This window comes from Haemorhous mexicanus, chromosome 2, assembly GCF_027477595.1.
Source record: "Haemorhous mexicanus isolate bHaeMex1 chromosome 2, bHaeMex1.pri, whole genome shotgun sequence".
NCBI classification, from domain to species: domain Eukaryota; kingdom Metazoa; phylum Chordata; class Aves; order Passeriformes; family Fringillidae; genus Haemorhous; species Haemorhous mexicanus.
The window spans coordinates 96,094,864-96,121,530 of record NC_082342.1 but is presented as its reverse complement, the minus strand read 5'-3'; the positions used below and the strand labels follow the sequence as shown (position 1 = coordinate 96,121,530).

At 41.3% G+C, this 26,667-nt stretch overlaps 1 protein-coding gene across 1 annotated transcript in view; it reads right to left on the bottom strand.

Moving 5' to 3' along the window:
- Positions 1 to 26,667, bottom strand: part of GAS6 (growth arrest specific 6) — a 39,885-nt gene that overhangs the window by 7,717 nt on the left and 5,501 nt on the right. The window contains exons 3-11 of the mRNA XM_059839627.1: positions 17,676 to 17,700; positions 16,790 to 16,852; positions 12,188 to 12,310; positions 10,500 to 10,619; positions 8,390 to 8,515; positions 7,046 to 7,167; positions 6,813 to 6,931; positions 6,232 to 6,421; positions 688 to 852 (exon numbers count right to left, since the gene is read on the bottom strand). Of these exons, the coding sequence (XP_059695610.1) occupies positions 688 to 852; positions 6,232 to 6,421; positions 6,813 to 6,931; positions 7,046 to 7,167; positions 8,390 to 8,515; positions 10,500 to 10,619; positions 12,188 to 12,310; positions 16,790 to 16,852; positions 17,676 to 17,700 (1,053 nt within the window). The remainder of the gene's footprint in view (positions 1 to 687; positions 853 to 6,231; positions 6,422 to 6,812; positions 6,932 to 7,045; positions 7,168 to 8,389; positions 8,516 to 10,499; positions 10,620 to 12,187; positions 12,311 to 16,789; positions 16,853 to 17,675; positions 17,701 to 26,667) is intronic.

The window sequence follows — 26,667 nt, the reverse complement described above, 5'->3', positions numbered from 1 at the left end:
TTGTCACCTAATTTAGGACTAAATAGATGCAAATTTGGATTTACACGTGCCAACTCTGCTTGTGGTGGACATTCAGACCAGCCTGAGCAGCAGCTATTCCAGAAACACAGCAATCATCCAATCTTACCCAAGGACTGCCTTAACTTTTACTCATATGCTGTATCTACTTCAATTAGGAGGAAATAAAGAAAAAGAAGCTTCTGTTTTTCCTTGGGTCTCACTATACTGACACAGCAAACACATGCAGCAAATTGTGATTTGTTACATGTGAAGAACAAACTTTGGTCACAACACAAAGAGTGCCCCAATGTTGGTTCCAGACTTAGTAGCAGTGGCACCCTCACACAGCAGTGTGCCCACTGACCCCTCCCCAGGCCACTCCTGCTCTCCAAGCCAGCATGACCACTGTGAACTTAGTCATGTGCTCCAGTTTTGCTGTGCCCTAACTCTGCAGGTGGGATACATCTCACCCAAACTTACCAATCAAAAATCTGGAGACTCAACTTTGCTACTGGCTTAGGCTTCTGCTATAGTCAATGGACAGAAAGCTGTATCCAGAAGGTGATAATTCCACCTGTTTCAGGGCAGGTTGAACAGCTCTCAGGAAGGACCTACATTATCCCAAGAGAAGATGATCTCAAGCCCTTCAGGCATGCAAAGGAACACAAGTTATCATGCTATACTTACGGGTAGAATCAGGTCCTTTGTTTTGAAAGGAATGCCTCCTACTGTCAAATTCAGCTGATACACTCCCTTGACTAGTGTAAACAGGTTTCCTGAGACAGCTATTTTCATAACTGCATCCCTGTTGACCTTTATAATCAAATTTCTTTCAAGTTCCTCAACAGAGATCTGAAAAAGAAAAATTCCAAACTGAGTTATTAAGTATGAATAGAACTTAGTAGCTGCAGTTGCAGGTACAGGACAGACCTCAGTGAAATCCCCAATATAAAGAAATATTTTCAGTCCCCAAACCTCTTTTGTTCACCTTTTAAGTTACATTCCACCTTGGTATGTAAATCTACTCTAGAAAGCAGTCTGTGATTAACCTTAATGGTGAAGACACTCCACCTACTTCAAAACAGCTACAGAAAAATGTGAGTGGATTAAATACATGACTTTTGTAGGCTGCTTTATGCAAAATGTAAATGCAATAATGAGTTATCAATGAGAAACTTCCTATTGATACAGCATGTGAAAGGAAAAGCTGGAAGGACAACCAAGATGTCTTTTGTTGGATCAGTGTAAGATAATGCAGAAGCCTCCCAGACCCAGTCTTTTAATATCAACCTCTTCAAAAAGCACAACACGGAATGGAATTTTTGAGAGGGTAATAAAAATGTGTAATAGGCAATAACTTTTCTCTCAAAAAAGCATCTGCAAGTTTTCCCTCCATGTCTCTGAAAAGCTACTTCTAGGAAGATTCTATTACCTGAAATTTCGAAAAGATTTCATCATTTTGATTATGACCAGGCTGCACAGAGAAGCACTATAAAGCTTCTGTGGAGGGAGGGAAGGTGAAGCCCAAAGCTGATGCACCAGACTGACCAGCAGCCAAGATTCTGCTGCCTTGGGACATGGGTCCTGCTACCAGTGGGGTGTTCTGTGGCTGTAGTAGAAGACAATCCCAATCCTTCTGTAAAGAAGAAAGGAATACACCTCCACTATTTCATAATCTTCTTCCCACTCTATGACAGATACTCCACCTACTCACTCTTCATCTGTACAGCTCTGTTCCCTGGGACACCCAGAAGCTGCTTCCATCAGTGAGCTGCTGTACAAACCAATTATCAATTTCAGAGGATGTTCAGACATGTCCTGCCCTCTCCCTGCTAGCAGGCCAGGTCCTGAGCATCTTTCTCTCTGTATTCTGACTAGCAGTCCCAAAATTGCTCTTATCAGCCATTCTGAGCTCTTGCTCTGTGGCTGTAACATAAAGGAGGACAGGGTTGAGCAGGTTTGTACCTGGGCACTCCCTTTGGGTTGTAGTCTTCAGTAATCAAGATTAAGTGAATTTGATAGTAGTAAAGATTATTCACAGACTTTCCTCCTCTCATGAACCTTTTTTCTTCTCTTGTGAATTCCAGTACAATCTGGTTTATACTGCTACAACACTGTTTCCACCTGGTGTGTTGCTCTGTGCCACATCCTACAGGACATGAATTTATTGTCTGCAGCTTGCTGGTTTAAAGTAGCACCTACATCTACAGACTGCATTTCATGGAGACACACCAGCCAGTCTCCAACAGATTTTTTTGAGTATTGGATGGCTGTGAAGCCCATTCAGTGCGTGGGAACATAAGCCCACAGGCTGTGGCAGCCTCAGCCCAGCTGGCTGAGCTACAGAGGCTGTGTAGCCAAAATCTCAAACAGACACCTCTGCCCAGTGTCGTGGTCACCACTGCCCTAATGCTCTGGGCTGTGGAGTGCCACAAGGAGCTGGCACAGAGCATCTCCCTGCTCCTGGCACAGACACTGGGCAGACACAGAGCAAATGGGAATTGGGAAAAGCTGGCTGCAGCAGTGCCCACCCTGTGAAGAAACACTGCTACTTACAGGGCCACCAGAATTCAGGGCCTCCTAAAATTTTATTAGATTGTATAGCAAGTAATAACATATAAATAAAAAAAAAATTCTGAGTTCTTAGCTGCATCTGATCTTTAATACAAGCAAACTGAAATCAGTGAAAACTTCCATAAGACAAGGGGTTAATCCCTGTGGGTATTCTCAACAGATTCCAGGTTGGGAAATTACATTCTGCCTACTTTACAATGTCCTCTGGCTGTTTAAGCTCCTGCTTCTTATAGTCAAAGCTTAATTGCTGGTGCACCACCACCACATATAAACCAAAAGAGGAAGCATTTCAGTAGTTAGCATCCTGCTCCAATTCCCTACTCTTGTGGCAAGGAGAAACTACCTGCTGCCTGCCACCATGGCTTAGGGACATTCAGGAGGACAGTTCTCATAGCTAAGTGTTCCCATATGCTTAGGCATAAGGGCAGTCAGCTTTGTGTTTTGGATTCATGCCCTGGATAGCTCACAGCACATAGCCAGCCTGTCCACTGTTTGCTGAAAAGCAAGTGGACAGCACTGAAAAGGGACAGACCTACAGTCAGCTGCAGGGTTAAAACCAAATACCAATCTTGTGATTGCTTAACTTTCAGCCCTGACATTTAACAGTGCAGGTAAGTTATTATTTTTGCTAACCAGACTGTGTCCTCAGAACACTGAAAATAAGACAAAATGATGACTGTTTTTGGAAATGCAAAACAAACAGAAGGCGAGTGCATTCTCTACTATCATCATTTCATACGTACCACTTCATCCAGCTGAATTACACACAAATAACCACATTCAAAGTCTTTCCTGAGGTTTGCTTGTTTGTGTTTTCAATGCTGGTTCAATGCTCATTACAAAATATTTTAGGAAGGATTAACACCAGAGAAAATACCAAGATAGAAATATTGGCCTGAAGTTTTGAAAATGCCATTGTATTTCAGTAAAAGTATGCAACTTATGCTCAAGAGATGAGAACACTGCTGGTGCTTTTTCATATCTTTTGCTTTTAAAAACCTCATTGTTTTTCCATCTGCTGAAAGTTAAATAGTAAAATTGCTATTTTCTCACAACCCATATGAAGTTCTCTCCAAAGTTAAGATATCCTCTGGTTAAGATCTAGCCAAAACTAAGGGCTTGATTCTGTGCATACTGAAGGGCAGACTAAAGCTCACAACTGCATTTAGCCTAGACTGTGACATCTGAAGATTGTTGGGGCTGTGTTTCATAGAGAGTGAGGCTGCAAAGTACACACACAAGTTCATGCTCAAAATGAAATGTGTGGCTACATGTTTTATAAGAGGAGACAGGAAAAAAGAAATCCTTAAACAGGATTTCCTAAATCAAAAACCATGCCAGAGAGAGAAAAATGGAGAACTGTAGGAGGGGACAAAATGTAGGAACATATTTACAGTTGTATCACTCAGCCATATAGATTAAATGGCATTTAGAGGTGTGTGACACTACATGTCAAGCAGAAGAGAGCCAAGTATCTCTAGGGTGAAAGCAAGAGATAGGAAAATACAGCAGAGAAAGGAGAAACCAACAGCCCCCCAGCAAATCAGGCAAGGTCCCAGATCTCAAAGGTGTAAAATAGGAAGTCAGAAGACTAAAAGCTAAAAGCTCCTTCTTCCTGCTGCTGTTCATCCATGGGTAATCCTTCTGCTTTGGGGCAATATCAGCACTGCACTGTTTCACTTTGGGAGACAGTTACCAGAATTATGGCCACTGTCCTGCTCCAGGTTCATTCCCATGGCAGCAGTGCATGATGCTCTCTCCTCCACTCGTGCCATACTATCTCAGCCCACGGGCAGGGCAGCACCCCTGGCTGCAGGGACACCTCTGCCTCCACCCCATCAGTGTGGCTCCTGCCCACCTGCCCCACACAGCACCCACAGCTTGGTCTTCACTGTCCCAAAAAGCCTTGGGGAAGGGTTTCTGGGGGATTTACACAACCCCTCAGAAAATGTGTGGGGTGCGTTGCTGCAGCCACCCTGCCAGGCAATTTCTTGGCTAGGATGGTACCTAACCAAGGGGATAAGAGCCCTGACACCGATAGCTGGCAGTAGACATTTAATTCTTGGCTAAACATGACACTTTCATCACACTGCCTTCTCTCCCTGAAAAAAGAAAATACATTTCAGCTGTGTCCCCCTCAAACTAATATGGGGTAGTTTGTAATTATCTCATAATGAGGTCAGGCACTTGGCAAGTATGTTAGCTCCTCTATTAAATTAATTAGCTTGACAACTGCTGATTTTTGTGACTCCCAAGTCACTCCAGTGGCATCCACTCTGCTTTTCACATCTTCTGTCACCATCCTCTCTTTGCAGGCAATTACAATTGCCATATTTCAAATTAGCAGAACAACTCTTACCATAAAATTCAGTAAGAACTGGCTTGAAGCTATTCCTATGTGTAAAGATACACAGCATGTCACACATTTTATCTACAGCTTCACTGAACCTCTACAGTTCTCCATGTGGAATCTAAAATTGTTTCACTGTCATTAAAGGAACTGAACCAAACATCACCCCATCTGCTGGAATCATTACCAAATGTCAGTGTTTGATAGTGAATGTATTCAAGGACTTCTTCATTCATTAATTAGAAACATTTTTTTCCCACTTTGCTTATTTCTTTAATGCATAATTTGGAGCTTTTATATACTAAAAAATGTAAACCAGAAAATGATTGACAGTTACCAGTACCTGCATTTGTCTCATATGTGAGTTAGCTGAGAACTTCCACCCACTTCCCAAGAGGCACATCAATTTAAAAGTTAAAAGAACTAATTAAGTAAGAAAAAATAAAAGGAGAGGAAAAAGCAGAAGAGAGAAGGCATGTATAAACTGCTCATCTAGTCTAGATCATACTGCAACATGTTTTTCATGATCCTGGCACAAGTGGCAACAACTGTAACACTCCCAAAAATCACCAGCTGATCTTCTGTGAGAGTGCTAAAAACAACAGGAGCCCTTACAATCCTTACAATCTCATGAGATTGCTGGGATTATGGTATCAATAAAAAGATGCTTTAGGGTTTACAGCGGTAGTGCTGAGTTGACAGTTGGACTTCATGGTGTTAGAGGGCTCTTCCAACCTTTTTTGGAATTCCCTGATATAGTAGACCCCAATATCTTTACAAGGGAATCAGTCTGTTTTGTATATAAACAGGCCTGAAGACTTTATAAAAAGCATACTGTAGCATAAGAGATTTGTCAAGGCCTCAGAAAATCTGAGGCCTGTGACTAAACAAATGAAAAAACAAACAAAAGCAACCACATCCCCCCACTCCAAACACACTTGGAAACTTTCTTAAAAGAATTGATAAAGAGTTCCTTCCCTCTTACTCACTTCTAGCCCTGAGCATCTTCTTGAACTGATGGGAAGTCATCTTAGCCCTACTGCATCTCAAAGGCACTGCTTGTGCAAGTGGTTGCTCTGGTTGTGCAAATTAGAGATGAGGTGTATATTACAATGGATATAAAGTATAATTCAATTTCTTACGAAAAATATTTGCACCTTGGAATGCATAACATACTGGCATGCATTTAACAGATAGACAGGTTGGAAAAGCATTTTCCCAGGAATACACAGAGTCCATCTGCACTTGATGAGTGCGTCCCAAGCAGGCCAGGAAGGAGTGAGACCCCAGCAGGGCTCTGGGCTCACCGTTTGCCACATGCCGTGGTTGATGAGCGGCCCGGTGCTGGTGACGCGGCCGATCCCGCTGTATTTCAGCTGCAGCTCCAGCCGGCCCTTGCGCAAAGCCAACACTATCCATGTGCTGTCTTGATGGCCTCCAGCAAAGAAAAGGATACCTTCAGGATCAAAGGTTCTAAAGTCGAACTCAGCCACAAGTCTGACCGCACAGGTGCCAAGAAATAAATTAGTTATGCAGAGTTCAAAACCACAGAGTACTTTCCATACAGATAGCATCAATTCTAGCAGCTCTAAAGCTCTGTTAAAATATTCTAGCTTTTAATGCACTCCTGAAAGCCTTAAGATGTGAGTACAGCTTTTGAAACATCATCAAGAATAAAGAATACAATACTATATTTCAGTAATTATCCTAACAGCTCTGTGGTCAAGGCTGCCTTTCTCAATTACTGGTTTAGGTAATGTTTAGCCTAACAGGACTTCATAATCCAAGCAGATAATGATGAATGCGGGGTCAATTATTATTGTAACAACTCCCTTGCATGCACCAAAGCCAGTTAGAGCATTTGACTGTCATTCTAAATTGTCCTCACCTCGTCAGTTGTTTCCTTTTGAAGCGCAGCCTGATAACAGGAGTGCCGCTGAACATCCTCCCCAGGTGCAAGGACTTAACACTCCTTCCAACAGCAAAAGGCACGCATGGGATGATGTTCTATGATCAAAACACATTTCTGAGCGCTTATTCTCCTCACACAGGAGAAAGAGAATCAGAGAGTGCTGTGAAGTAAAGGTCTGCTTGCAGTTACAGCAATGAACACTGACGTACCTCACACGTATTCATGTCCTGGGAAAGCTTCACTCCCCCTCTGCCATCACAATGACAGGTGTAACTCCCTGGTGAGTTGACACAGGTCTGTTCACAGAGCTTTTCTTTGCATTCATCTATATCTACACAAGACCAGCGAAGAAGAGAGATAAAAACCCTGAGTTTGTTTAAACATGACAGAACTGAGGGAATGGCCTGAAGTTGTGTCAGGGGAGGTTTAAGTTGGATATTAGAAAAAGGTTTTTCACCCAGAGGGGGGTTGGACACTGGAACAGGCTCCCCAGGGAAGTGGTCACAGCACCAAGCCCGACAGAGCTCAAGAAGCATTTGGACAATGGCCTTGGGCACATGATGTGACTGTTGGCGATGGAGCTGTGCACGGCTGGGAGTCAGATTCTATCCTTGGATCCTTGTGGGTCCTTTCCAACTCAGCTTATTCTGTGAAATCTATTTTCACAGACAGATTCCAGCTGCCCAAAGATACATAGCAAGTCAGTGGGAAGGCTGGAAGCAGAACTCAACTACTTGTCTGCTGGAGCAGAGCCCTGGGCTTTAACTTCTAGACAAGACTTCCTCCCTTCAGGCCCCTTCTGCTATGCCTGTAGTGACTGGCTTCTGCCCCTTGCAGTCAGGGACTGCATATAAAACCTGAGTTTCTCATTCACTGTTTTCTTTTCTTTTTTTCTTCAGCTATTTTTTATCTTTGCAAACAAATGCAGGAAAGCAAACTGTGACAGCCCACAGGGATCACTTCAGGCAGAGTTTAACACTTAATGCCCAACAGGACTGGTTGGAGTGTGATTTGAGTTAACTTAGACAAAAGGCAGGGAACAATGATGGTTTTGGAATACTTCCAAAACTTACTCTGTTGAGAAAGCTTGCGGCAGTGCAGCCAGCAGAACTCTGCATGGTTCCAGTACATATTAAATTCCTAGTTCAGAGTAATACCACAAGACAGGTTTTGAAAAAAGAGCTACTGCTTTGTAACTTTTCTTGTCCTATGAAGAGAGACAGCAACATGCACAGATGCTTCTGAGCTTTTACCAGATCTTGCACTTGCTGAAATTTCAAAAAGTCTCTGTACTTTGGCTTGTACAACTCGATTCAAGTCATCAAAGGTGACTGCAAACTCACTGAACTCAAAGATGACAGCAAGCCCAATGAACTCAAAGGTGACTGCAGACTGCAAACTCACTCCTAACTAGGGAAAGGGAACAGAACTCCAGTGTGTAAGCAAGATTAAAAAAGAAATTAAAAAAGCTTTTACTGAAGCCTGAAAATAAATTTCTGGGGTTCTACAGATTTAGATTATACCATAAATGCCAACACATTTCTTGAGCTTACCCTGACAAGTTTTTCTCACATCATCGTACTGGTAGCCTGCATCACAAAGACACTCATATGAGCTTATTAAATTTTTGCAGTGAGCTTCTCCACAGATGTGTGCTGATGCTGTGCATTCATCTATGTCTGCAAAACAAGCAATTAAACAACACAACTTCAGAGGAGTATAATCACTTCACTGTTCACATAGAGTGACCTTAGGGCAAGGAGATCCCTGCATAACTTTGCAAACTGAAAAAAAACAGTATCTTTAGGAATCTACTTTTAGGGTAAACTAGCTATAAGAAGTGACTTCAGGCTTCAAAAATCAGTTGTTTTTTTTTTACCTTAAGCCATTAGCCACTGTTGGAAAAAGCAATGCAAGGTGAACCAGGAGAAAAACTGTAAAACAAAACAACTACCACAAAACCAAAAAGCCCCACTCTCTCCAGCCTGGGGGACTGAAATTGCAGGTTTAAAAAAATAACAGGCAGAAACTTAGGAGCAGCAGCATGAATATTATCCAATAATGCTCTGTGTCCTCAGGCAAACAATACATTTTCATATATTTACAAAGCTAAGATCTGAATCTGCTGGTCTGTAGTGGCAAGGGAGAATTGAAGCAGCCCAATTTGTCACAGAGAACAAACCATGCCAGAGAGACGTGGGGTTTTGCCATAAGGGCAGGCAATGAACTGGAACTGGAAGTCCATAAAAAAACCTGACTGTTTTCCTCATGTGTTAATTAATACCCTGCAGAATCCTGGTGTTGACAAAACATTTCTAGTGTACTGAGAGTTTAATATTTACTTTTGCTTTCTAGTATGTGTTAAAACTACAGTTACTCATTAGTCTTGTTGATTTTCCCACATATGAGTGAACTGGCTGAGTACCCCATGTAGCTTAGCCTACAAATCAAGACAAGAGGGAACTTTTGTGTGTATGCCCACAATGACAGTAGCAAACATTTAAAAAGTCAAAATGCAATGATAAATCTCAGCTATCAATAACCACACCTGACAGTAATCTCAGCAGCTGGAAGGTCACATATTGAAGCTACAGAATGCTTATATAGCAGCTCTAGGAGACAGTACTAGGGTATGGAACAAATGAACGTACACAGGAAAACAAGCACATGTGTGAGCCCCTTGCCAGCCACCTGTCCATGCTGACTGGCACCAGAGGACAATTCAAAAGTGAAGTTGGCTCTTCTAAGTTGCTGCTCCCGTTAGGAACCATGTAATTTATACAGTCATCACTTTTTAGAGTGGAAGTGACAGAGAAACAAAATCTTGCTCTTTTTCTTTTTCCTGGTAGCATTAATAAGTTGTTCATACCATGTATGCAAATTGTTTAGAAATGTCATCACATCCATCTCTAAGAGATATATACCTGTTTTTTCATTTTCATATATACCTTTTTCATAAGATGAATGTAACTTTAACAGCCACCTGTTGTTGAGTTACTGAGTTTGTCTCAGCATGCAGTCTCTTAACACTTTTAAAATCTCAGTTGCTTAAGTTTTGGTTATGTAAATTCATTTGGCAATTTCAATCAGAAACTTCAGGTCCTTATTTTCTGTTTTCAGCTGGTATGTAAAATAGCTGCCAAACTTCACTAGGGCCTTTCTACACCTACTAATATTGAGTTGCAGTGAATTTAGCCATCTGTATCTATCTGAATTCATTAGCTGCTGCACACATACAAATCTAAAATAATAAAATAAGAAACACTCAAAAGAAAAACAAATGGCTCACATACTGCAGCACTGTGAGACTGGAAAGAATCATAACAACACATCTGGCCAGTGCTTCCTCCTCTCAGTGTCAGGATATGAGGACTGATCCACTAAACCAATTTAGCACAATCCAAGCCACAAATCGTCTGTGAATCACGCCTCTGTTATGCTCTTGAGAGCATCATGGTGCAACTGCTGACAAGCCCAGGCATGTAGGCTGGCTGGAGCACCCAGCACCACCCCAGTGGAGCAAATCTAAGAGGAGCTACCAGCAAGTTTCTGCTGGGCTAGGGAGCAGACCAGGACTGCTCAGGGCAACCCAGCTCTCCAAAATACAGACACAACTCATGAAGCAACCCCCTGAAGCAAACTGAGAGTCCCAGCAAAGCTTACCTTCACATATTTTGTTGTCTTTAAGAGCATAACCACTGTAGCACGAGCACCGGTAGCTGCCCAGCTTGTTGAGGCAGAGCTGGTTACAGCCGCCGTTCTGCGTTCTGCATTCATCGATATCTACATCAAAAGAGAGTGTCACAGTCAGCTGTTCACATCTGTAAATAATCTACGGGGTCACAGTGCAATAGGCGTTGGGAAGGAGAAAGACCAAACAAGAAAAGTATTACAGATGCAACACAGTGATAACAAAAAGCACAAAGATTTTGTTCAAGCACTTCATGCGTATAAGCTCAAGTTTGTTTAACTTACAAAAAAAAAAAAAAGGGGGGAGAGAGAAGGATCTGTAACAGAATAGCATCTCCTTCACAGCTCTGAGAATACATAAAAGTATCTTTAGTCACTGTGGAGGCAAAGAAGCTTGTTTGCAGAAGCAAACTACTTATGTATTTTATATCATAATTAAGTGCTAAAATTATGCTATGGCCAGTAAGCTCAGGACAAAAGCTTTAAATAAAACAGGAACACTATATTGTTACTATTACAGAACTTATGAGAACAGAGGAAGTCCCAAGTTTACACCTGCTGAACATTTGGGAGCTTAGTGTGCCCCACTGAAATTGACAGCAAAAGCCTGTAAAATCCAGCAGAGCCTGAGTTTCACCCTCAATCTACCCTACCTGCTCATTATGTCCTGCTTGTCTATGGGACTCCAGAGCTAGCTGATGGGTAGAACAGCATGTCATGGCATTTTATAAAAAAAAAAAGGAATATGCTTCAGACTGATCAGTGTTTGAGCTCTCAAAGCCAACTGGATACTGACTGGTCTGCTTTCTGAATTGATTAAATAAGATGCTTGAGGGATCTTATAAACTCTTCACAATATTTACATGAGAAGGAAAGGCTTGGATCTCCTGCTGTCTTGGTTGCCACAATTCTGGACTGGCTGAATAAAATTTCTAGTCATTACTTACTACTGGCAAGCAAAAAAGCAGTGGCCCTGACAGGAAGCCTTGCAGGCAGAAGAAAAAGAACCAAAGAAACCAGAACACAAGAGGAGGGAAGATAACTTGTAGAGAAAACTCTGTGGGCAGCTGGAACTTCTTGCACAAATAGTTTCTGCCTGAAATTCTCTTTTGAGGTGATGGAAACACACCAATGGAATATGTGGAATTAAGTGGACATGGAATAAGGTCAGACTAGCAAGGAGGCTTCCACAGACTAATTTTATCAATCTGTGTGTCATCAGACTCAAACCTCAACTTCCCAACTGGAAGTCATTGTTCCCACTGCAGGGATGCTAGATGGGAAGATGGGCCAGCTTCTCGGGCTCTGTGGTCTGTGGTGTGTTACACCAGGGTTCACAGCAGCAGCTGATGCAGCTCTGCTTGAAAAGCCACTACTACTCTATTTCTCCTGCTACTTTCAGAGGGGTGGAGCAGAATGCTGGACCATAGCTACTTGGATTACCTTGCCAAGACCAAGCTGAGCTCCATTAGAGTCATGTAAAAATGTAGATGTGAAAAAACTACCTGCTTCCCAGAAGGGTAAAAACATGAACAATGTGTAACCTAGGTTCAGTTCTGTGACTTTTGAATTGTGCAGCACAGTATCAGTGACCATTTGAGAATACAGCAAAAGCAAAAATATCTTTGTTACAAGAATAAAGGACAATGAAACCAAATTACCTTTTTCACATATCTTTCCCTGCCAGCCACGCTTGCATTCACAATAGAAATCCCCCTTGAGATCCTCGCATTTGACAGTCCCTTCTTTGTGACAAGGATTGGGAGAACACTGGTTTGGCAAATCTGATTTACACAAGGAATAAAAAAACCAAAACAAAACAGAACAATACATTGAAGTCACTGACAACCAGGTGTTTCACTCTCATTAGAAGATGGGAAGCTTAAACAGTATTGGGGAATCACTCAAAAATACTTGCACCTGGCAAGTATTTTATTAGTATTTTATTTTATTTTTTATTAGCATCAGCTAATTCTTAGTGCTCACATGCCAAACAAACTGTGTCAGGAATTTTGCACAGCACATGCAGTGGAATTCACTTAATTGCAAAAGGGAGTGAGCTACCACCCCCATATCTGAAGGACACATTTTGAAAGAAATAACTTAAAGTAGCTCATTTTTCTACTCTCACTAATTTTTGAGAAAAATAAAAAAAAGTACTATCAACTCAAGTACTCAAGAAAGGATAGGTACTCTTTTCAATCACCTTTGGCAGTTAAACTGAGGATCTTACCAGGGCTGATAGATTTCTAGCTAGCAAAAGTTTTTAAATGACATTATTGATTGATCTTTTCTATTACATAGAATGAAAATAAAAAAGAAATACCCATATATCAACAGCCAAAGAATAGCAAACCATTAATCCAGTTTACAAAGGGCACAATGCTCATATGGGGATTTTAAAGCCAAGTTCCAGGATTTGACAATGAGTTTCCTCATTGGAAAGAAGCAGGGGAGAAGTCACCACACTTTGGGAATGACTGAAGGAATGAATCTCAAAGTATCATGTAACTACTCACCAACTGCAGTCACCTGTCCAAATTCGCCCACCCACTTACCTGCACAACACCCAGGGACAGTGCTTCACAGAGGTGGCTAAAGGAAGGATGAGAGAACACCCTTGTTTCCACAAAAAATGAGTTGGTAGCTATCATGTAGTAGTAACCTGTTAACACCAGTGTTCTAGATCAGTGGTCTTCAAAAACATGAATGTGTCAACTGTTTCCACAACTTTAACCAGAAGGAACAGTGCAGGAGCTCATTCTGCAGACTGAAAAGCTCAAGAGCCTTTCCTTTCTCATATCTCCTCTCAGCATTTCAAAGTGCCCAGTGTGTACACACTAAATGAGCAGCAGCAGAGAAGACCTGCACTGGTTTCCATGCACTGGTTCTGCTGAGTCCAGTATGGACTCTTGATGTTCTAAACATGTCTTTGTAGCATGACAGGGAGGCTATTAGGAGAGGAACTGTTTGTAGATTAGCAGCCCCATCAGACTTCTCAAACTGAGAAGAGTTAAGACTCCTACTTTTGTCAGGATTATTATACTGCTACATGTCTCTTCTTAGCTTCCTCTGTGTGATCCTGAAAGTCACTGTCATGACCAGCTGCTGTGAAGAACTTTAACACTTCTGGGAGTGCAGGCAGTAGCAGCTCCATTTGATGTCTCCCAAAGCACTGAACAGCACTTTTGTTTGCACTGACTTGGATTGAAATCTCAGGTGGTTGAGGTTGGCAGGCATCTCCGAGGTCACTTGTGCCACCTCCCTGCTCAGGCAGGGCCACCTACAGCTCAGGACCATGGCCAGAAGGCTTTTGACTATCCCAGGGATGGTGACTCCACAAGCTCCCTGGGCAACCTGTGCCAGTTCTGCTTCACTCTCACAATGAAAAAGCATTTCCTGATGTTCAGACAAAACCTTCCAGATGTGCAGAGCTGGGGCAAAGGCACAGCCACACAAAACACAGCTACATGGGCTGTCTTAACATCCACCTGCCAGAACAGCTCCCAGTAATTCACAGCCCAGCTGACACATGCTGGAGGGGGAGGAGCTGGGGAAGGAGAGGCCAGGTTAAGGTGGCAATGAGCCACAATAGAGCAAGCCTGTCCTGGATGTTCCTTGTCCTAGACAGGTCAGAATGTTTGCATTAAACAGAATGGTTTAGGTATAGTAAGGCAAGTTTTTTGGGTTTTTTTAGCAGCACACACCAAACCTCCTAAATATGGCAGTGTTTCCAGTCATTTGATAAGCAAATCCAGTCAACAGGGTTATGCACAGTTTATCTGGTATATCCACAAGTTTCTGATTCTTCCCCTCAAACTGGATTCTGACATGCCTTGCAGGGTAACAACCCAGGGTATAATCCATGGGTATCAACCACGGAGATTTCTATCACATCAGCACTGTGCTGATTGTTTGCTCCCTCTTATCACGAGAGTTTGAGAACATAAGACAAACTCTTATACTCTTCTGGTGGCTTCACAGTTGTGTTATTCTGCTGGCTTCATAGAAGGTGCTCCTGATTGAAACCATTGCAAAAGAAAAAAACTGAACTTTTGTTTCCTTTCATTTACATGACAGATTTTACCAAAGCTGTTAAAAGTAGTGATGAGCATGACCTCTTCATGTGCTTTGAGCTGTGTCTGATAGCACCTATGAAGCTCCTAAGTGCAGACACAGAATAGAACTACCAATTTCATCTTTGAAATCTGTATGGAAACAAGACTTTGCCTATGCCCACTGACTGTCACTTTCAGTTCTTTACTTTCTTCTGTGAATTTATTTCTTGATACCCAAAAAATTAGTTCATATTGAAACTTCATAAAATGCTAGGCTGCAAATAATATTACACTCAGTAATTTAATAGTAAAAAGCAGGCACACATATATAACAAAGATCTCATGGTGTTTTTTAAGGCCATGTGTAGCTTCATTTCCCAAAAATCCTGTAGAGCTTTCCAAAGCCTTGCAGAACCAAATCCTTAATCCCTGGATGACCTGAAGGATCTCTTTTAGAAGAAGATCCAGATATGCAGAGAAAGTATCGGTATCCATGTGTAAAGTAAGCACCAATCTGCAAAGCAATTATAAATACTCATTGCAGCCAGTGGAGATAGTACAAAAACCAGAGTCTGTGGAGGGACTCAGGTCTCCTCAGAGCAGACACAGTTTGGCTGGGGGAATCCCTCTAGAACCAGAGGAGAGTAACTCTCTGCTAACTCTGATGGGAATACTGCTCATGTAAGCGCCCATGATGGAAATACCTATTTACACACTGTATCAAATCCTCTGAATCTGGAGGGGAGTCCTAGTTGTAACCTGATCTCAAGAGTTTATGAAATTAGGAGTCCTCACATATTCTGTCTAACCTGTCTAATCACTGTCATACTTAAAATTTCTGCCTTATTTCCAGTACAAACTTGTGCAGTCAATCACCCTCCAGCCCTTAGCTTGTTCAGTAGCTTTATACACCAGGTTAAAAGAACATTCCACTACCTTGTTTTCAGAGGAGAAAGGCTGTTAAGAAACAAAGTTTAGAAGAGTCTTGCAAACCCATAGAGCTACATAGTCTTTTGGCAGCATCTGTGAAAAATTAAGAGACACACTGGAACTGGCCAAGCACGAAGCCTGTCACTCTTCCAAGCGCGTTTCAGGCTCCTTCTCTGTTACTTCTCCTGTGAATTGATGATGGCTAGCCAAAACTCAGCCATTTAAAAACCTGTTAATATTTTAATGGGGGAAAATATTATCATTTTCTTTCCAAACCGCTGCATCTGCAATGGGCAGAAATCCCTAAAAACAATTATTCAGCTTTTATTTTTTCAGATTTTTTCATCACTACCCTTTAGACTCTCATTTCTGAGACCCTGATTAGCTGTCTGGAACAAGTGTTCCCAGTTGATATCACCATTTTCAGCAGAAACTCCTGCCTCTTTGCTGTGCCATGTGCACAAGTAAATGTAAGCATTCAGCCTCACATCCCACTTTGGACTAGCTGGCATACTGCAGCCAACACAGGTACCACAGGTCTGAGAATTCCCAGGTCAAAGGACTCAACATCCATAAGTGATACTGCTGCAATATATGAGAGAAATTCTTCACATACCACTTATTAACCTTGGAATTCAGTCTTTAAAAAGGTTGTTTTAATGCAGTTTATAAATGTAAAAAGTTGACTAAAGGTAACTAGAAAGGTATTAGAAGAATTCATTACATTTTCTTCTCTAGTGTTAGTGAAGGACAAAAAAAAAAGCCTTCAAAACAAAGTTATCAGTTTGGCTTCCAAACTGATTTGAGGTTTTAAGGGCAGCAATATGCAAAGCATAGTCACATGATACATGAAACTGATCTCTTAAGAAGGCTGAGACAAGCCTGGTTTGACTTTATACTTTTCTTGAGGTTCCTTAATGGGGTGAGCCAAAGCTAGTATTCAAGGGAATAGAAAACAAAGGGCCAAACATTGTGTACAGCCTTATGGCATCTCCTAGTTCTTGTCCCTCTAGCTTCTCATACTATTCAAACTTTGGGAAACTGTTGGGGAAGAAACTTGCATCATGAAATATCTAAGCACTAAAACACGACAGCAAGATGGCATTAGGTTATAAAACTGGAGAGATTTTGTTTAGTGGTATGGAGTCTTAAGCCTGGAAAATAGAAAGACCAGTACTGAAATACTACCAAAACCAGAAATGGCTGAGCTAGTCCCACACCTTCAGGTAGAATAAGAGAACATTTAACTACAATATAAAAACCAAAAGTGCTTACTATGAACACATGTAAGGAAATCTGGATTTCTCATATACGGCGACCCATATTTCTGAATACAAGCTGAAAAACAGAAAATGAAATTGTTATTGTTGCAGTGGTGAAGGACAGCTGTTCAAAGCATGCAAAATGATACCTGGCCTGCAAGGATTTGGAAGGTGGATGCAAAATCTATGCAATATTATCATCTCCCAGATGCCTTGAAATTCTGAAGTTCATTAAAATCTTTTAGCTTTGATGTACAACAGTTAAGAGCCATTTGAAGAAGATGATCACTTAACCAGATGCTACTAGGATTCTAAAACTATGGTAGTAGCTACTCCAATTTGACCATCTAAACCTCTTAAAATATCTAAAAAGTACATTTTTTTTTCTCCCACTGTGGCATTTGTGATCTTAAATACATAATTTTTAACACAAATAGAAAAGAGTACAATGCCACGACTATGATACAGTCAATAGAATAAGCCAGTAGTTCAATCAGGCACTTGTTTCTTTTTTAAAAAGAAACCTTTTCCTCTTCTCTTTAAAAAAGAATCTCCTTTTTAAAAGGAGATTAGTTGAAAACTAACTTCATTAAAAAGGGAAAAAGGTAGAAAACTACAAATTATTTCATAACACTGCAAGCCACTGATATACATGCAACATCAAGATTTTAACATGCAGAAAACACATAAAGCATCTCTGTCTGCAAATGTACATATAAGTAAAAACACACACCTCCAAGTACAATAAGGAACATAAAGTCTATCTTAAGATTAGCAATACATGTTTACTGCAATCAGATTTCCATCCCTTTCCTTAGCAGAGACTTCAGCTGTGACAAGCTCCAGTGTTAGGCACATACCAGCACTCCCACAAAGTGGAAATAAAAGCTGCAACTCACCCAAGTATTTCGGGTAAAAATATTCCTGTAGAAGGGGAGAAAACCAAAAAAAGCAAAGATTTATTGAATTGTATTTGCTTCTATTTTCATGCTATTTAAGAACTGCTGCTACTTTAGTGGTCTTCTAAGGCAATTGTTTAACAATTCCAAACACCTAATTTCCTTTTATTCAGAACCAGAAGCAGCACAGTATTAAACATGTATTTTGTAATTTGAAAAGCAAAGAAACATTAGTTTGTCTCAAGGTATTTTTGATGGCAGCGGACCTGGTCAGTGACTGGGCATGAAGACACCCTCCAAGAGATAAAGCTGCTGCTGAGGGCATGAGGTAGGGGAAGGAATTGGAATCTGGGGCAAAACCCTAGAGGGAAGAGTACAGGACCATTCAGTCACCCTGTGCCTCCTCGAAGGCATTCTGCTGATGCAGGACATGGGCCTGAACACCACAGGCACTAGAAAAAGTACTTTTTGCTCTTGCAAGGAGCACCCTACAACTCAAACAGCACCCATTGCTGTACCACACATCCCATCCTGGATGCTCACAGAAGGGAGCAATGACACTTTGCAAATTAACATCCATTTCTCTAAAACCAGTCTGCAAAGGGCATTGCCATTCCTCCCATGCTACATGGTCATGCATTACTGCTCCCGACTTTGCATCAACAAAGTGCAGCCATACAGTGAGAGCAGCATCATTGTGCTGCTGTGATGTGAATCTAACCTTGCATGTTAGAATAGTCAGCCTGGTGAGGCCTGGCAAGCCACATGACTGCTTGTACCAACACAGGGAAACAGCAGAAAAATGCAGTTTTTCTGGATGGAAGAATGGGAGATTGGCTGAAGCTGACAATTGTATCACATTCTTAAAAAAATACAAAACTTCATGGCCAGGAAAAAAGCAATTTTTTCCACCTTCATGCTGTTTTTCATAATATATAAGTCATTAATTCAAGTGCTGTTAAAATGGCAATTGGGGCATTGAATGAGGAAAAACTTACGCATTGTATCAGTGTTTAATTTTTTTTTTAAAATAAACCACTTCTCAGCTAATTATGAAAACATATGGACAGTATAATTCTCTTTTATGCAAGAGGAGCAATTTCCATATAACATTATCTTCAGTGAGGTTGGGACAGTAAATACCCTGCATTCTACAAAATTTAGTTGGTTTATACAATGTGCAAGAGAAGAAACTATTTTATCTTCTCCTCTTTTTACAGATGTTTGGATTGAATCTATGCAGGCATGTATAAACAACAGGGACAGGCACACACCATGGTTCAGTTTGATCTGGACTGTCCAGTGCAATCAATGGCACTGCTGTCATTTAGCAGAAGAATCAATTGCTTCTGGCAAATGTGTTCCAGTTACTTAAATACACCATGTAAATATTCAGCCTAAATTATGAGAGCATCAGCAAAGAAGTAGAAGCAGCAGCTTACACTGTTGTTAATTTTCAATTCTGATATGAGAGTGATATGCTTGGCATCTTTTGGGGCTGAGCTTTGAAATGTTTCTTCAGCTTGAAATGTGTCATCAGAATGATGAGCTCAGAACCCACTATGGTCCTTGCTCACTCTTTTTTTTTTAAGGTTTAGTTTGGAAAAGACAAGTCATAAAAATGCAGTCAAAATAAAAATAAATCTAAGCAGTCTAAATATTCAGATGGGTGCTCATATGCCATATATAACCACAAACTGAACTTCCACAAGCACTTGAGGAGAAAAAGACAGGGGCACAATATTCCAAACATTTCTTTCATTATTTCCCCTTTGTTCCATGTACTTCACAAGAATGTGTAGATGTATTTAACCACCAACAGGATAATCCAGACTCTGACAAGAACAACTATTTTGGCACTCACAGGACAATGAATAGGAGCTTTCATATTCATGGCTATCAGCCTAATTGCTCCATGTCAGTGGTGGCAAAGGCATTTTCTCCTTGACCTCTGATGAATGAGCTGAGTACTAGAAAAGTGGTACAGAATTTACTTTTGTAAACATAACTTCCAAACTCAGACTGCCTGTGTATTGATTCAATGCCAGTAGAACAGCAGATAAGTGAAACTCCAAGGCATTGTACCACCACAAGTTTCATTCCACAAAGTATGTAGCCAAGTGATTTAAACAGGAGGCTATTACTAGAAATTTAGCTCTTCTTTCCCTTTCTCATTTGCTTATGTCATACAAAGCACTTGCTGATCAGCAGCACTTCTCCAGGTTTACAAATAAAGACACGTGCTCACAGGCTCTAACATCACTCATTCTTGTATGATTCACTTTTCATTTTTCGCGATATTCAATTTTTCTTACACCTGGCTTCTGTAAATACAATGACAATGCATTTACATTCAGAGAAAAGATTGATGAAGAATGACCTTACACCTTGAGAAAAGGAACCTACTTAAACAGCAGTCCCTTCTCAAAAAACACTGATGAGAAGTTTTCTCGGTTAAAAATTCAAGCAGTGCCTAACCTGATACAGATACACATTACTTCTCATGTGAGCACTCAGCTCTTCAATGTCTTTTCAGTCTTCTGTGATGTACTAAGGCTTAATGACCCCCAGATGTCAGAGAAAATGCAAATCCTACACAGGGTTAGGTCCCTGTTAAAAGTGTGCAACTCATCTTTCTACTACAAGTGTTCAATTGTGTTTTCAGGATTCTATGCCAAGAGAAATGTTTTGAGGCTTGCGAAGAAGTTGTTGGCAAAGATTCTCTGTTACTATTTTGCTGATTTCTCAACAAGCCACTTTCAATTTCAGGCACAATAAACTTCTCACCATCCAGAAAGTCACACACCGTTCACAGGATCAAAACACAGGGAGTTGTTTAACTGTTACCACTAGGGTGGCAAAAATCACCACAGAATTATCTAAGTGTTAAATTTTCAGCTTGGATTCTGACGAAAAAGGTCAACATTCAAGTGTGGTCAGCCCTTCCCCTTTAGATCTGCTTCCTAATTACTGCTGAAAATAAAAGCAGGAGCAATTGGCTTTTTAAATAAAAAGCTATAAACACATACATGTTGGACATAAACATCCTCTGGACAGGCTGCTGCACAGACACTGGCAGTACCAAGCTCTCTAATCCTTCTGTCCAGTAGTAATGCCCCAGGGCAGGCAGAAGGAAGACAAAGGCTGCAGAAGCTCCAACCTCCACAAGAGACCAAACACCAAATGTAGCCTCAAAATTCCAACCTCTGTGACTGTCCCCAAGAAAACTTAAATGTATTTCCACTTCTCCTCCTTGTGACCCACCAAACTTTCTGTCTGTCTGGTTTCTACCTATCAACCAGTATGGCTGGGATGGCAGAAGCCACAAGAGCCAAGGGCCTGGCAGCAGGCACTGGCAGCCTGTGGTGCCCTAGTGACATGAGCGGTCCTTTTGTAAATGACATCTTTTATCTGCTGCCACTACAGGTCAAACTTGTGGTATGAGCTGTAACTCACCCATGAGTTACACAGCGTGTGCCACCCAAAGTACAGCTCAGCAGAGATCTCAGGTAAAGAGGAAGAAACGGGAGAGACTGGGAAGTGCCTGAGATCTGCACATCTCCACCCTTTCGGTGAGGTGGAAAGCAGGGCACCAGGCCAGTCTCTCCAGGCAGGTCCTGGCTTGCTTATTTCAGCTCAGTTCCAGGGATCTTTCTCTTGCAGCCCAAGAGACAGATCTGTGCTTTAACAGAAAAGATTTAAGCTCCACGGCCCCCACCCATTTCACACAAATATATGTATATGCTGGAAGCAAGTCTTCTGATGCATTAAATACAATTATTTGCTTCCACAACAGTGTTACAAGATCTGAGAGTGCATGCTTTTATTTCAAGGTAAAGTGACACAAAGCATGGGCATAAGAATTCTGTTCATGAGGCTAAGGTGTTCCTCTCCCACCTGCAGCTGGAGCTTACTATAACCCTGATAAATCAGCTACTACAACACCTGGTCTGGATACCAGTCTTCAAAAAAACTAACCCAAGCAAATGACCTCCCAAAAGTCCAGGCTGTCCATTTTTACATTTGAGTTTTTTCCTTCCAAATGATAAGAATGGATTCACTGGCACCACCCCCACAATGCCTCTCATTGAAACAACAGAGGAGAACAGCAACATGGAGGTAGGAATTCACAGCTGTGGAGTGGAAGGGGCAGAAACACCTGTGTCAGCCTCCCTGCCAAAGGAAACCTACATTGGGATGGGGTCACCATCTGTTTTCAACTCCATGAAGTCCACTGTGGTAAAATCCAGAAGTTACTGTAATTATACAGGGCATGCATTAGTCCTGCTGCGTTTTCAGAGAAGATGGAAAAACACCAAATCAGAGCAGGCGTTAACATGAGTCACTGTATAAAAATAGCCCTTCTGAAAACATAACAATGACCCTGTCAACACCAGGAAAATGTTCTCACTGTTGCTTTACTTTGAAGTAATTGGTAACACTGGAGACCTCAGGAAAAAGGGCCTGCTTACTGCTTCTGTTTATTTTGCTGGAGTACCAGGTCAGGTAAGGCTGTAAGGCACGCAGTCTTACTAAAATCGTGTTTGAGCTCTAGAGGCCACAAATAAAAGATGTAGTTTATAGGAAGGCTGCTCATGTTTTTGGACATCTGGCTCTTGGTGCATTTGGCTCTTGGTGCATCATTTTGGACAAGGAGGATGGACCAAAGGGCCTCCAGAGGTGCCTGCCAACCTCAACCAGTCCGTAATTCTGTGACTGCAGTGCCACTAACACTGGAGCATTTCACTGACTTGTGTTAGCAACAGTGATTTCTAAAAAGCACTTTCTTAGTTACCTAGTTACATCTAAGAGAGTAGCAACAACTCCCACATTATGCCCTTTCCTCATTTCCATATAATGACTCTCCCTTTTCCTCTTTCCTTCAGGACTGAAAGTTTGCCTTGGGCATGGCCAGACCTCATTTATAAATGTTCTTCATGTTTCCACACTATGGGCTTGCATTATCCTTGAAGAAACCACTGCTTCCAATCATAAGTGGCTGTGACTCAGTGTTTGCTAGTTTTCAACTGTTACAACTGAGAATGCAAATCTCAGTGATGCTCGAGAACCCTCCTCCTTTTTTTAAAACTCAGCCCCAGACTTTAGATGCACAGCAAATCTCACACTGAACAATATGGGCCTTCCTCCTCTATCAGGGCATGCAGCAGTTCTGCAATGCAGAATTTCAAATACGTAGAATCAGTAGTTTCAGAACTTGTGCTCAAATGAATGCCATGCTGCCTGCATGAGCTTTCCTTCTCACCATGAGGGACCCACCACTCAGCCAGGGTAATATGCTTCCTACTGTGCTTTGTGGCAATCTGTATTCTCCATATGAAGAGCAAAGAGAATTCCTCTCCACAATTTGGCAAGCAAGGCATTAGAGAAGCAAGTAGGTCACATTACAGCCCAAAAGCAGCCTCCAAGTCTCATCTCCTACCACCCAAGCTACAGCTGCTAAGGGTGGTTTTTAGATTGTTTTGTCCATTTGTCAAGTATCCACTTCACACTGTCCAGCTTTTCAGGTGCACAGAGACTGGGACTGCCCCTTCCACCAAGTTGTTGAAGTTTCCAAAATAGAAGCATCCAAGACTATACTCTCCAGCATGACATCTTCCATAGACACTTGGTACCCCTGCAGAATCCTCGAGTCTGAAATAAAACCCATCTATTGTCATAACTTCCTTTGCTCTGTTCTGGACAGCAAGGCTGTTTCCCAACAGCTTACTGAGGTGCCACTTCAGCAAAAACTGTTTCTCTGCAATAAGGAAAACCCACCAATGATTGGAATGCACAATTAAAGGGGAGAAAAAAAATGCTGAAAGGAAACAAAAGAAAAAAAAAAGTTCACATATATGACAGAGACTTTACATTTTGTGAAGATGCAAGGGACATGGAGACTTGATTTCTATGGGTGGCCTGAGGCAGGGTTTGACTAGAGACAGTAAACAGTGTGAAATGGATATTACTGGTGCCAAATACTTCAACAAAAATAATTTTTAGTGTGATTCCAATTGGTTGCATGTGATTTTAAGTTATTCTGACAGAAATCTGATCACAAATGCCTTGAGGTTTCCTCCACTCTTCAGAACTGAAAAGCTACTTTCCCTCCTGCTGCAATAATGTGCAAGATCTCAATTTGAGGACAAATGTCACCTCACTCAATGTTGCTTGTTTGAATCTTTACTTTTGCAAGAGTTACAGTATTTGTATGTGGTAAACTAACACTTGCTCAGACAGTTTAGTCAAAGTAAGGAAAACAGTGTCTGACAAAACATGTAACATAAGTAAAAGGCTGTCTCTCCAAAACCATCTATATTTACTCTGAAATTATTTTAGCCATATTTAAAACAGAACATGTCATATATCCTATCAAACATGATTTAAATATCTATGATCTCTCATGGGCTCTGTGGCATTTCATACACATTAGTTTTTCCCCTCCTTATAATGTAATCACACTGGTTCTTTGGATCTTGCTTAATCTGCAGAGGCTGCAACTCACACTAGCAGCACTCAATCACATTAAGGCATTTAAGGACTCAGACTCAGAGGGCACTGGCAAGTAAGGAATAGGGAAGTGACATCTTAGATGATACCAGGCCCTTGTGACAGAATCTGATCTCATACTTCCCTGTTCATTATTTTCATGATTAAGAAACTTTTGCTTTTCTGTTCATGTCCTAAATATTTTCTGGAATTGAACTACAACTCCCTGTTCCAGGAATCAGCCAATATGGGTGCTTTCCAGGAACATGTGATTCTGTGCAGTGCAAGCATGACCAGTTCTCTTTTTATCTCTTCATTTATGTACCCTTCTGTCCTGGCAGGTATGTAGAGTGAAGACAACACCAACACTTGTTCCCCTTTCTGGGTATCCTCCTTACTTCCCAACTTTGCTCTTCTTCTAGTTCCCACTGCTGATGCTCAAAGGAACAGGGAGAAAACACAAACCCATCAATAAGTAAATTTCACACACATGTGGGGAGCCTATAGAACAGCAGTCATAACAAAACTGTGATTAAAGCAAAGATACAGAAGGAAGGCCTGCTGAAAAACTTCAATCAGATTCTCCAAGGCTTGGTTGTTCATTCATTGCTTTGACAGGCTGAGCTGTGACAACCATTTCTCTTTCTCTTCCAGCACCTGGCCTTCCCATCCTAATTCAGGCTGTCCTTTCCACCGTGCCAGTCCCCACTGGAATGGGGAACCAATCCAGCTGCAAAATTACCATTTTTCTCTGCAGACTACTTTTCTTTAGGTTAAGTTATTTTAATTGGTCCATGCAGTCCCCCAAATTGCTGTGCAAGAAGGGTGAAAAGAACAGGCAAAGGAGTTGCTTATCTCTACTAGAGGCTGAATCCCCAGTGTGAAACCAAACCTTGAAAAGCAATGTGAGGGGAGAAGTAAACCTTGCTGCTCTGCTCCGTCTCACTTTCTTCTAAATCTGTGGTCATGCTTCCATCCTTGTTCTTCATACTTAGTGGAAAATTACTGCTTGTAATTCATTAAGCTCACTCAGAGTATGGAACACACACGAATCACAGCTGCCAATTTATACACATTCAATGTTTCTCTTACCTGATTCTTAAGCAGTTGCACTAAAAAAAAATATTAATTCCCAGTAATTTTCTTTTTAATTTAATAAAAACAAAATTTAATGAGTTAATGGCCACAAAACTGTTTTCTTAATTTTTAACTGACTTTTTTCCGTTCTCATGTACTTATTACTACCTATTGTACTGCTCTAGAAAACTGACTTATCCTAACTTCATCTGCGTTTTCCATTGTCACCCATCTTGAAACCAGTATAAACCCCCCCCTTCAATCTGTCAATCTTAGCATCTTTTTCCACCCTAATTTCAAACAGCCCCTCAGCATATTAGTCCCTTTTGTCTTCTCTTGCTCCTTCCCTCCTGCTACACAGGACATTTAGCATGCTCTATGTCTGTGATGTGGCGTGTCAGTATTTCCAAGTCTATTCTGAATTTTTGGGCTGCTCTCCCATGAGTGGAAACTGATACAGATCAGGCAGGTATGAGTCCAGTAGAGTTGATGGAGTTGTGTCTGCTTCCACCAATGGCAAACTTCACTCACCCTTCTCAAAACCTTTTGATGAAGCAGCATTTAGCCAATAAATGCCTGACCTGCCTCCTAAGGCAGGCAGGGAGTATTTTTGTCACCCTCCTGCTACTGAACACCACCACTGCCAACAAATACTGTGTCTGTACTGCAAGGCAATGGGTGCATCCTGGTCCACAGTCCCAATCCTTTTGCCTTGCAGATCAGTTAGACCCACTGGATTTTGGTACAAAACTCCCTTGTCTTTTATACCAAACTACAGGGAGAAGGAAAGAAGGGGAAGGGAGTGCACCTGATGGACATACAGACCTCATCCCAGCAGGCTGGGATGCCACCGTGGCATACACTGGGCACTCAGATTTTTACTTCCTTTTTCTCTCCTTCAACCCATTCCTGGACAAAAGTCTACGTATCCCTGTATTTTCTTTCTCATAAGCTATTAAGGAGGTATCACTGTGCCTGGGAATCCATTCTTACATGTACTGAGTCCAAGCAGGTTAAAACATCAGCACAGAGTTTTCCAATTACTCTTTCTCTCTCTCTGCACCAACAAGAAGAGATAAAGAAATTTATACAGCTATAAATCTAGCCCTTTCTCCATGCTCTGCCAAAATGTCAAAACAAATCAGTATATTGAGAAGAACTGTCACAGCAAATAAAACCAGATTTTTGTCTGGTTATTAAAGGAATAGTCTATACAGGGATGATGACATCTGTATCTAAAGATGATATCAGTATTTTCCATGTCTAGACTATACAACATTCACTAAATTACTAAAAGAAATCTTACACTGCTTTACTCTCACAGCAACTCCTCTCCTCCCTCTACATGCCTTCATACTTTACTGATTAATATTTACAAGCGTGTGTCTACCTTGTTATTCTTAGAAATAACATCTAAACATTGCCT